Raw genomic sequence first — 12,434 nt, forward strand, 5'->3', positions numbered from 1 at the left:
GCGTGCATAGAAATAGTATCGATATAACCGGGACTATCGATATATCCGATATCGATATAACGAGACTTTACTGTAAAACATTTTGAAGGCATCATAAAATCCTAAGGGGTGGATACAGCAGATGACTGATGACAGACTTATAATCATAAAACGAAATTAACTACCGTTGAACACCAGATATATTCTCTTAATTTTGATGATCTTAAAGTGACAAACGGCGCCCACACCAGGATGACCCAAAATGACTGCAACCAATGTAAGTGCCAGGAATTGCTTTAAAAAAAATATATAATTTGGGATCAATATTTAAGAGCTGAGTTTCATGCGTGGTTCATTTATTCAACATTCCCAAATGTGCTCCAAATGTCCCCCCTTTAAGTCTTATTTTGTCAACGACACAGACACCATCCTCCCTTGCTGCAGAACCACCTGTGGTCGTGCTCTCCTACAAATGTGAGGCGCGTTGTATCCTCTGCATGATCACATGGTTGCAACTTGCAACTATGCCAAACTTTGTTCCTCCTCCAAATTTAACAAGACAAAATAAATGACTGCTAATTGAAGGCTACGAAGTGTGCCTTGTTTCATTAGCGTCTGCACATACTGATGCGTTTACAGTTCAAAGGAGATAGGGTGACACTTTGTACTTTTTCTTCCTTTACCCACCCAAGCCAACTTGTGCGGATTTTACTGCTCAGACTGACCTTACATTGAGTGATGAAATAAGTCAAGCTACGGGCAATTCCAAATGCTTCTTTGTATTACACACGTGAGGGCTGGAATTCCATTTCGTTGAGAACAAAGTGTGCGCACTGGAGTTTTAATCAAAGATGGTATCTGGATTAAGAGGCTCAGAATTCGTCATGCTGCATGTGCTTCCTTCAATTTCCTTCAACTCATCATCCCATTCGGAATATAGAAACAAAATGTGTACCCTATTGAGGGCCTATCAATCCCACCCAATCAGATAATTCCCCTCCAAGCGAAAATGTTCTTATCTTTTTCCCCCATTAAATATCAAGGAGACTACAGGAAGGTCTCTTTTAATAATAAACATCCTAAAATATTTCAAAATACCCTGAGAAAAGACACTGTCAAAACAAGCCCCAAAATGACGACAATCATCATAAATGCACGTGAGACTAGAAGTTGGCAATAACAATGCAAAATACGTGAAACACTGAACATGTCTACCAACTTTAACAACGTACATTTTTTGACTGGTGCTACGCAGAAATGTATAGTCCAAGAAAATGGTAATACATCATTTAAAGGACAACCGACGCCGCCGGACAAGTTGTGTCCATAATTTGTAAAATCACTTCAAATGACTTCTACTGAGCATATTTTACAAAGATTCCACCGCATATAGCTATATTTTACGTTTTAAGACTCGCGCTGAATATTCAGGAAGTCTTGTTTTTGAGTTGGTGACGATACCTACCGTGACGTCACGGTAGGTATTGTCACTGACCGAGAAAGCAACACACAATGTATTTTTGGGTACTTTGGTCTGAAAACTTCATGTTGATCCGTGTTTATGACGAAATTAGATGGAAAACACATAAATAACGCGATGGTGAATCATTGTGTGTTATACCAAGACTACTATTTAATACGAGCCGACACAAATTCTCAGCAGACAAATAAGCCTATATCTAACGGAGCTTGGGCGCCATCTTGTGCATTTTCTGGTACGCTACATTTCAGTCCAGATGCCTCAAAATGTCACGGAATAACTCATTAATCGATTTCAAATATTTATGCTTTCCTCTTTGAAACTATTTGAATCATATTCATAACTGGATGAGTCACAAGAAAGCATCTTCTCCGAATCTGAAGCCATTGTTTTGATTCTCAAGCAAGGCAAGATGTCTTGGCGTGACATCACAAACAAAGGGGTGGGGCCTTCTGAAACTGCTCATTTCCGGTTTCATTTTGAAGTAGTTTTTGGACACCAAGTAATTTTTATTGGTGTTTTTCATTTGACTAAAAATATCAGCCCGACGTGTTCTGGGTATTTTAGATGCTATCAAACGTTTCTCTGATGCCAGTCAGGAAACAAAAAAATTGTGTCGGTTGTCCTTAAAGACCACCAATATCACATCACAATTACATAAATCATACAAAAACAAACTAGAACACCATATCATATACTTTGCAAGACAAAGTTAGCCCTATGAATTATGAATTCAAAATTATATCTTTGTTTTACAAAACATTGAAAAACTGAAGTGCAACGCATCCATTTCTGTTTTGTGAAAAAGATCATCGTAACCTATGTGTGAATGATCCTGGCCTGAACTCCTGCTCTTTTTAGTGTACAAGGTAGTAGCTACAGTACTTTATTTATTGTAGAAACTAGACCAATTTTCAAGCAGGAATGGAAAAGAAAGGATGACAAATGACTGAACACATTACACTCTGGAATAGTTCTTTTAAAAATGGAGATATGGACCATAAACCGTCTTATCAACTGTATCAACTAGTTGGCAACATTGGGGTCAACCGGATCCCAATATGCCACAGATTTGCATATTCATAAGCAGTCGGAATCATGACAATTTGATAAGTGGGTGATATGTTTTGCATACCACCATGTGTACTAACACGGCATGACATGAAAACTGAGCATTTTGGATCCTCTGTCACGCGTTGAAGGATGATTATGCTTACCCAACAGAAGCAGTTTCAGCTCCCTCCTAGCATCCCGTTTGTCCCGCCGCAGTTGCTTCTCAATCTCAGAGTTGATCCTTTTGGACTCCTTCGCCTCTTCGCTCAGGCAACAAGCCATCATGGAGTCAAGAGTCATCACCGCATGAGCCAGAAAAGCCCTGCCTGACAGATGAGGGGGGGGTGGGGGTTGGAAGGTCGCACCAGGCTCAGCAAGGGCTCTCCAAGCTCAAGTCAATGGAATCCCGTTCGGTCGAAGGGATCGTGCAACTTTCTCTGCTCGTTGCCGGTGACAAATATCTGACAGCTTAAGACGTATGCAAATTCGCAGTTTGCAACAGAAAAAGACTTGTCGGAAGAATGCAGGAGAAAGCGAAGTTTGAAAAGGTATACAAGACCATTTCATTTGTTGAAAAAAATATTAGAAGCAACGAGCTAGACATGTGGGGGAGTTAAAAATATTTTTCCAGTGTGCCAACACCTTTTTAATCATTCCCAGCACCGCTGCTCAATCTCGCAACCTCAACAACTGATACATACACACCCCAAAAAGGCCTAGCTTTGACAAACACTCATGTCCAGGAGACAGTGGGTCAGTGCTGTCTGTCCCTGCCACATTTGTTGGCGCCCTCCCGCAAGCCTAGCCTCCCAGACCCCGACGCTTCACGCCCGCGCAGAGGTAGCAAACGCCTCCCGTAAATCCGTCCATTTACCGCACGCGCCCGTCGTCGAGCTCTCGAAGCCAAACATTCGAGTCGCGCAAGGAAAACAATAGTAACAAGAATTCCCCGCTTATTTTTTTTATAATGGGTCAAGTTATGGGGAGGTATCGATGGCTAAATTGACGAGCTAAGCAGTTAGCGAGCGACGTTAGCTTGAGCAAGCCATCCCGGGAATTTTAGAGAGAAAAAAGAACAAACTGCCGGGAGGAACTTCATCGCATGAAAGCGCGCTTAGTCCAAACGCTTTCTCCGGGGCCGAAAAGCCCGCAAAGTGTTGAATATTGACAGTCAAATTGGGTAATTCATCGTTCCTGGTGGTGCTTTTTTTCCTGGTTGGAATATCGCCCCTCCTCGTCATCCACTCCTAGTTCGGTGATGTCACGAGGCATTTAATTGACTGACAGACTGCTACGCGAATGAAGATACAGAGATACAGAAGTGAAGGCGGGATTAGATTTTGCAAGGTAGTGTGAGAAGACGTCTTCCTCCCTTTCCTTCTTCCCTTTCCTTCCTTCCTTTTTGGAGGCGTGTCAGCCCCTGAGCACACTGTGCTCTCTCTTTGCTGCTTCTTCTGGGTGATTACCCATAAACCTGACATCACCTAAATTGAAATTGTTGTAACACAATGGTAGCACGTTGGCCTCACAATTATGAGATTCTGGGTTTTAATCTTGGCTGTATATTTTGCGTTTACTTCCTGTGCATCTATTTGTTTTTTACCGAGTGCTTCCTCCAAGTTGCAACATTCAAAAACATTCATGTAAGGTGAAAGGTAGACTCCAAACGGTCCTAAAGCGTGAATGGTAGTTTGTCTTTATTTGTCCAGTAATTGTCTGGGATTTGCTCCCGCACTTCCATTACATTATTAAATTATACAAAATAGATTAAGAGAGGCGATATTTGCATCCCTTAACTCCCAAATTTGAAGGTTTCGGACGTTTTGCCTCCTATAATAATAAAATAATAAAAGGCAAATCCAATCCAATCCAAGAGGCTTCGTCAGCGAACTAAAGTCTGACTGGTCGTATTGGCCCTATTTATATATCCCTAATGTCCGGACATGGCGGTGCCGGACACAGCTATGATAGGTCCCTACTCTCAGGTTGGGGGGGAGCAGAGGACCACTCCCTGTGGCCCCATTGATTGTTGTTACATTCCTGACAAACGACTGGCCTATTTGCCCCACTTCCACCGGTATTATGATACCGGTGGGAGTGGGGCAAATATTATTTTACCGGTGGGAGTGGGGCAAATAGGCCAGTCGTTAGTCACCTCATGATACCTCTTGGATAGGAGGCGAAATGTCCGAAACCTTCAAATTTGTACAGATGACGGCTGAAGAAACCTTCTCATCGATGGACCACTCCTGTACGACTGAGAGCTTACACAGACGTTTAACTCCCAAATTACATTCATTCCTCAGCAACTACAAAAAATGTGACTGGATCAGTCTGACTTGTCTAATGTTTAATTATTCCAAGCGTCAGAAAGGAATAAAAAGTATCTATATTTATATTTCCACGCGAAAAAAATCATAAAGGATCAAAATGGATCAGTTTGACCCGTGAGAAATCAGTAGTGTAAAAGACATACAGAGGTGCATTGAAATACATCCTTTCATGTCACAATTACAAGCAAGTGTGACATGATATTACAGTATACAAGACAATACAATACATATTGATTTATATAGTGCCTTAACAACGGTCGAAGCTGCAACAAAGCGCTTAACATGGACAACTATTATAGACAGGAAATAAAGCAGCCACAAAGTTAGTAGAAAGGACCAGGGAGTGAAACCAATATCAAGTCGGAATCATTCAGAGTCGAATGCCAAAGAGCACGAGTGAGTTATGAGACAGGTTTTAAAGATGGGTAGCGAGGGGGCTTGCCGAATGTTCAGTGGCAGGTCATTCCAGAGAGTGGGAACAGCAACGGAAAAGGCTCGATCCCCTCTGAGCCTCCTATTATTTTTTTGGCACCTCTAATAATGGCCGGTCAGCAGACCTGAGGTGTCTGGAAGGTTTGTAGAGGTGGATGAGCTCGGAGAGGTAATTTAAAGATTTGAAGACAAATAATAAGATCTTGAAAAGAACTCTAAATTGTATCGGGAGCCATAGAAGTGATGCCAGAGTAGGAGTTATGTGCTCTCTCTTATGAGTACCAGTCAAGAGGCAAGCAGCAGCATTCTGGACCAGCTATTGTGTTGGAATGTGTTATATTTCAAAATTTGAACATAAGACCATGCAACTGTGCCACGTATATTCAACTTCCAGAGATGGCTTTGGGAAGTAAGGAGGACATACCATGTAGTGGTTGCCAGCCAATCGCAGGGCACACAAAGAGGAACAACAATCCGCAATTTAGAGTGCTCCATGAACCTGCGTGTTGACTAGTCAACCATCACCCCCTCCCCCCCACACACACAACTGAGATGAATATTAATGTCATGAACATTTTAAGGTATGGATAAAAATCACTTGATATTCGAACAACTTAGAACCAGTGTTGATTGTGTTCAACTTTGGGATGTTCTACTGAACACTTGATTACACAGGTTCCATGACAGCTAGTGTCAATATTTGAAGTATAGCTTTTCTTTATTTTAGTAAAGAAAGACAAGACTGGGGCAAGGTGTCTCACCTTTCCAGTAAATGTGACGTTGTAATAAATAAATATAATAAGGCGCCATGTTTGCTATTCTAATGTAGCAGGTGAGAAACTAGATGACACAATGTTGAGTAAACTGACATTCATGCAACTTCATTTCTGTTCAAACTGGTTTTGGGTTAAGCTTTAATGACAACAAAAAATGGGTTTTAGGTACTGAAGTCTAACTAAGACTAAGAGTGGAGGGCCAAACAATGTAAAGTAAGTAACAGTCCTTTCTGACATTTGTTTCACGATACGGACAGACAGACAGACAGACAGACAGACAGACAGAAAGAGATAAAGATAGATAGATAGATAGATAGATAGATAGATAGATAGATAGATAGATAGATAGATAGATAGATAGATAGATAGATAGATAGATAGATAGATAGATAGATAGATAGATAGATAGATTGGATTGGATATTGGATATGCCTTTATTAGTCTCACAGTGGAGAAATAGATAGATAGATAGATAGATAGATAGATAGATAGATAGATAGATAGATAGATAGATAGATAGATAGATAGATAGATAGATAGATAGATAGATAGATAGATAGATAGATAGATAGATAGATAGATAGATAGATAGATAGATAGATAGATAGATAGATAGATAGATAGATAGATAGATAGATAGATAGATCAGAACATTTGCAACAGCTGCTCAGTTATGTAAGCACACCAATGAGATCGGACTGTCCTTAAAGGCCACACCTGGGTTTATCTCGCGAAAACAGACGGTAAAACAGATTCTATTGTTGATCTCAAGTGACATCTTGTGGCCATTTGTCAAAAATGCAATTGCAACAACCAGACGCACCTCGTATGACGTCACATACCCAAGCTCGCCTTTAGGTATTTTTTTCTGAGCCTCCCCGGAATGTACACCACTCTGCAGTTGTCATTATACCCATTTATTTTCATTTAATCATGAACAAAAAATTACATTTGGTACAGTTGTTTTTCGTTAAATCAATTGTGGTGGTTTATAAAGGTAAAAGCCATCAAAACCACATGTGTAATGATGTAGATTGGAAACAAACTTGATCAAATTGTTACATTTTACAATGTACATGTATGTACAGATATGTGTGTATTTATGTATACTGGTATGCAAAGTTACAAATCGGTCTCAATATAGCTTAGACTTGTCCTGGAGCAAAAAAAATATACATCGCTATAAATCAGTTTTATGATTCTCATATCTTATCGTAGTCATGGATCAAAAGCATCTTTTACTGTAGCTACGCAAACCAATCCTCATTGTGCAAATATTTCTGAACCGAGCTGTTTCAAAAGAAACAACTTCAACTATGTCCAATCAAAAGGACGCAATCTTAAAATAATTATATTCCAGGGGAGCGTATGATGTTTTATTTCATCAGTTCATTCGGTTTAATCATTGAGCTCGTTTCCCACAGCAGCCAGCCCATAGGGTACAAAGTCTCCAGTCTTATATGCTCTTATTGCCGCCAGCCACTGTGGGGAGAGCTGTAAAGATTCATCAGAGAACGATAAGGCAGGAGAAGCTCTTGAATCAGATCGGAGGAAGAACGCGAGACACCGACCACCCCGATGCATGCTGGGAAGATGAAAGGTGGATCATTTCCTCCCATAGTGGAACCCACACCCACTCACTGTGTTGTAATTCTCTATTGCGTTTTCCTTCCCCTTTTCCTCTTTATGCTCTTTTCTCTGTTCAATGAAAGCCGCACCTTTATATTCCACGATGTGTACAGTACTTTATTTCAAACATCAATTGTCCTCACATGAAGGAATGCAATCATCTATTTCCAGTGACGTGTAGTGAGGTTCATGGCTGGTGAGGCACTGACGTCATCACAGTCAGATTTACAAACATATGAACTACACAGAGTAGCTTATTGACCATTTGATTGGCAACAGTTAACGTGTTTTGTTTAAATTGTCATGTCAGCATTCTTTATATAAAATGTAGCAGAGAAAAAAAGAATAAAAAAAAAAACCTTGTTATCATGTTACCTTTACTTATAAATGAAGTCCATGCGCCGCTCCTTCTGAAGAAAGGCATCAATAACTTCCAGTTATTGATGCAACAGTTTTAAAAGTCTCTCTATTCATTTCAAATTAGATACAGTAAAGTCTCGTTATATCGATATCGGTTATATCGATAGTACGCTTATTACGATACTATTTTCATTTCTCTTGCACATTTCTAGTCTTTTTATGTATAATTAGTACCGTTTAGTACGATGCCCGGTTATTATGATAATCCGGTTATTACGGTGCTCCTTTTCATCCCCCGCCGGCCATTTTTGTTGTTTATATCGATATATCCGTCGCGCCATTGGTCAACTTGGTCACGTGTCTTGTTACGTGAGCCGCCATCGGTCGCGCCATTGGTCGACTTGGTCACATGAGCCGCCATCGGTCGCGCTATTAGTCGACTTGGCCGTGTGACTTTGTCACGTGACACGCCATCGGTCGCGCCATTGGTCAACTTGGTCACGTGTCTTGGTTACGTGCCCAGCACCCGTGTAGCAGAGCCATTTTCATTTTCAGACGCTAGCTCGTGTGTAGCAGACGAGATTGAAGTGTTTGTGTTCAAAGGTAAAAATGGGAAGCAGAAGAAGATTGATGACTTTTTTAAATTGTATACATAATACAGTAAGATGTAAGCGTTGCAGTTTCCCTGTTGTGTTATGTACATGCCCACTGTACTGTATATGAATGCAATCGTTTTTTTGCAACAATGATTCTTGTTTTGTCTGCTGAAGCGCGATGATTTTGAAAATTATTAACATTCCATACTGTGTATTAAAGGACAGCCGATGTCACTTTTTATTCAAATGCAAATAAAAATGACTTAACGCCAAGACGTCTTGCATTGCTTGTGAATCCAAACAATGGCTTCAGATTTGGATAATATGCTTTCTTGTTACACATCCAGTTATGAATATGTTTCAAATACACTGTAGTTCTGAAGATTAAAGCATACATGTTTACAATCATTAAAGAATTATATGTGCCATTTTGAGGCAACATTGGGGGAACATCTCTTACCCCCAAAAAAAAGGGGAGCTAATGGCCAGCTCCGTTTCTTATATGGCGCTTGGCTGCCCTCTTTTGGCGGCTTTTGTTTAATGCAGTTCGGCGCAGGATCGGATATATCGATAGTCCCGGTTATATCGATATTTTTTCGGACTCCCTTGAATATCGATATAACGAGACTTTACTGTATGTAATCCTCAATTCTGAAAATAAGGCAACACGAAAAAATGACTGGATGGTTGTACTTACCTTGCTGTTTACTGTCGCTTGCTGTCACTAATCCTATTATTCTGCAGCCAAGGAGGCGCAAGAAAAATCTGTAATCACCAGCGCCCCCTGTCATGAGGCAGGAGAACCGTGTGCCTCACCTATGCACACAGTTTTGATAAAAATTAAATAAAATAAACACTGTAGTACAGTGTTTATAATGTAAAGTGACTATATACACCAGCTAAACTGTAGAACTTTAGTTCATATATACTAAAAGTGTTTGAACACTCTTGAGGACTTGCACACTGCAAGAATCCAAACTAGGGCGCGGAAAATCCTACTGGACCCTCTGCACCCTGCCCACCACCTTTTCCAGCTACTCCCCTCAGGCAGGCGCGACCGATCCATGCGCACCAAATCCAGCAGACATTTAAACAGCTTCTTCCCCCAAGCCATTGACTCTTTGAACTCTTTGAACTCTTTCAACAGTAGCCAAAATGGAACTGTATAGTGCCACTTAGCAGTTTTTTGTTGTTTTTTTTTTTTGACGACGATACTAGTGCAGCCTGTTCTACCGGAAACAAATTCCTTGTGTGTTCTACATACTTGGCAATAAAGATGATTCTGATTCTGATTCTGATAGCGATATGCAGAAGGACAGCAATGCGGTCTCACTGCAGAGCAAGCCAGCACAGTTAGCATAGTGATTGCACAATCCATGGTGAGGCTCAGCCGACTGCTGCCTCACCACTCGTCTCTACTTATTATTTGAACGGTAAATGTGAAAATTCAGCGATTTTGAAAACAAATCCAAAAACGGTGAAGTTAAATGGAAAAGAACGTTAAAGTAGAAATCACTAAATAAATATAACTGTTTAATTTATTTTTTTATTTGATATTTCCATGATGAGCTGAGGCACGGCCTCACCTTCCTCCTCTGACTGCACGTCACTGTCTATTTCAATATTGTACAAATGTGTTGTGTGCCAAGATGGATCCCTTAGGCCTTGGTGAGTGAATCACAGTTTTGGGAACAAATTCATTCTGTTGTGTGTTCCGTTTGTATGCACTGGACTTTATTTTACTTATTTTCTTATGTGTTTACCTCACACCGTTTCCATAGTAACCAAAAGCTTAGGCGATCTCCAAATAAGTGCGGCTACAAAGGCCCGGACAGACCGGTCTTGCAGGGCAAAAAAGACAAAAGATTGACATCTAAATAAGCAGACCAGCATTGCAAAGAGGAAGGAGTGACAAAATGCTTGCCTGTACTGCTCTCAAAACATTATCTTAGATGACTCACAAAATAATCAGAGTCTGAGATTTCATCATGATTTCTGCACGGGCGCCTCGTTAAGTTCACAGGGTTTCCCCAACACTTTTTTTTAGTTCAAGACCTGAAATGAGTCATTTGAAAAAATTGACAAAAATAATATGCTGTAGTGCATTGAGATAGGAGTGACTTGCTTTTCGCACTGTTAAAAAAAGCTTACTTCGTGATCAGCAACACTTTCGGATATAGTCAACACTTCTTATGAATAAATACATACATAAATAAAGATATAAATAACTAATTAAACATATGAATATATAAATAGACATGAATAAATAAATAAATACAATCAAAATAAACAAATAAATACACAATAAATAAACAAATAAGCAAGCTGCCGGGTGGGTGTTAAATGCCAAACTAAACATAAAATAAAGACAAAAAGACATTATGCCAGTGGTTCTTAACCTGGGTTTGATCGAACCCAAGCGGTTCGGTGAGTCTGTCTCAGGGGTTCGACTGACGCCTCCGCTTTGCAGGGTAAAGCACACGCAACTCAACATGTCAATTAGTTATAACACGCCCGCTTGCCCATCACCGGCTGCGAGTGATCACATTACATTGTTTGTCCAATCAGTGCTTTGGGAAATTTAGTTGGCTGTGTAGTCAGCGTGTGACTGTTGTGACGCTACTGATAGGAAACACTCATTGTCTAACTTTAGGCCAATATGATAAAATTTTCCCAGAGGCAATAACTGAAACACAAATTAAAAGGGGATTTTTAAAAAGAAACCTGTTCATTGTTCATATGTTTTTCCTCATACGTTATTTTGAAACTGCAGACACAGAAGAGTCTTGACTTCCCAGCAGTCGCAACGTTATTCTAAAGGCATGTAACAAAGAATGGTGACAGAAGACGTGATTGATTTCTGGTGTGTGACTTTTATAATATGCAGTACAGTACTTTGTTATGCACATTCCTTCTCCCACTTTGTAAAGGCATGCATCATATTTTAATTGAAGACTCTAAAATGTGAGTGTGAGTCGTTGTTTGTATATACAGTAGGTCACCAGTGGCGGAGCGACAGGATCGCCAGGCCATGGCCACCATTTCTCACTTGATGACATTTTTATTATCAGTGATGTTTCTGCCATTTTTACACAGATGGATTATTCTGAAATGGCCGTGAGCAACATTGTTTCAAGATGTTATTTTATTTTATTTTTTATTTTACTCATTCACTGCCAGACGATGTGCAAATGTGTATCCACTCCAGTGGCAGAGTTGTTGTCATTTTCACTCAAATTGCACGACACACAAAATATTGAGATTTAGGACTACATCAACATTCAATGCAGTGTCAGAAACCTTCGACTCTCTTCTTTCATAAAAAAATTATGTCCCCTCCTAGGAGGGAAAAACATTTCCAGAGGTCCGAGATTGATCCGCACCCCCTGAACAAATTCGAGAATGGCGCTCCACGTCACGCTTTTCAATTACTGAATAAAATTCGGGAATGGCAGTGAATGAGTTAATAGTACAAAGCAGGCAAAGTATACAATAACAGATAATTAGATGTGCTGCTGGCATTATTGCACTTCATTGGTCCTACTAATCTTATTTATTTATGACAATTGATTGTTGCTCATATATCTATGCTACCGATAAATAGCAACAGGCAGAATAATGCAATGCTCTTCCCCAAGATGGCAAAAGGTACAATTCATGTGTTTCACCACCTTGTGACATTTGAACATACGTTTCTTTGAATCACTTAACACAGGGGTGTCAAAGTCATTTTTTGCCGCGGGCCACCTTGTAGTTATGGTTTCCTCTCGTGGGCCGTTATGAATTTGGGGAACCC

At 40.2% G+C, this 12,434-nt stretch overlaps 1 protein-coding gene across 3 annotated transcripts in view; it reads right to left on the reverse strand.

The window, feature by feature from the left end:
• The window catches only part of LOC148895485 (guanine nucleotide-binding protein subunit alpha-11), a 29,980-nt gene extending 26,211 nt beyond the window's left edge, over nucleotides 1-3,769 (reverse strand). For 2 of the 3 annotated variants that reach the window (XM_089001835.1, XM_089001833.1), the window contains exon 1: nucleotides 2,677-3,769. In XM_089001835.1, coding sequence (XP_088857961.1) covers nucleotides 2,677-2,812 — 136 coding nt within the window. In that variant the 5' untranslated portion in view covers nucleotides 2,813-3,769. The remainder of the gene's footprint in view (nucleotides 1-2,676) is intronic. The other variant, XM_089001834.1, reaches the window with a different exon arrangement.
• Nucleotides 3,770-12,434: the final 8,665 nt, after the last annotated feature.

The sequence above is a fragment of the Hippocampus bargibanti genome, linkage group LG07 (genome assembly GCF_051943395.1).
Source record: "Hippocampus bargibanti isolate YZ-2025 linkage group LG07, ASM5194339v1, whole genome shotgun sequence".
Classification (NCBI taxonomy): domain Eukaryota; kingdom Metazoa; phylum Chordata; class Actinopteri; order Syngnathiformes; family Syngnathidae; genus Hippocampus; species Hippocampus bargibanti.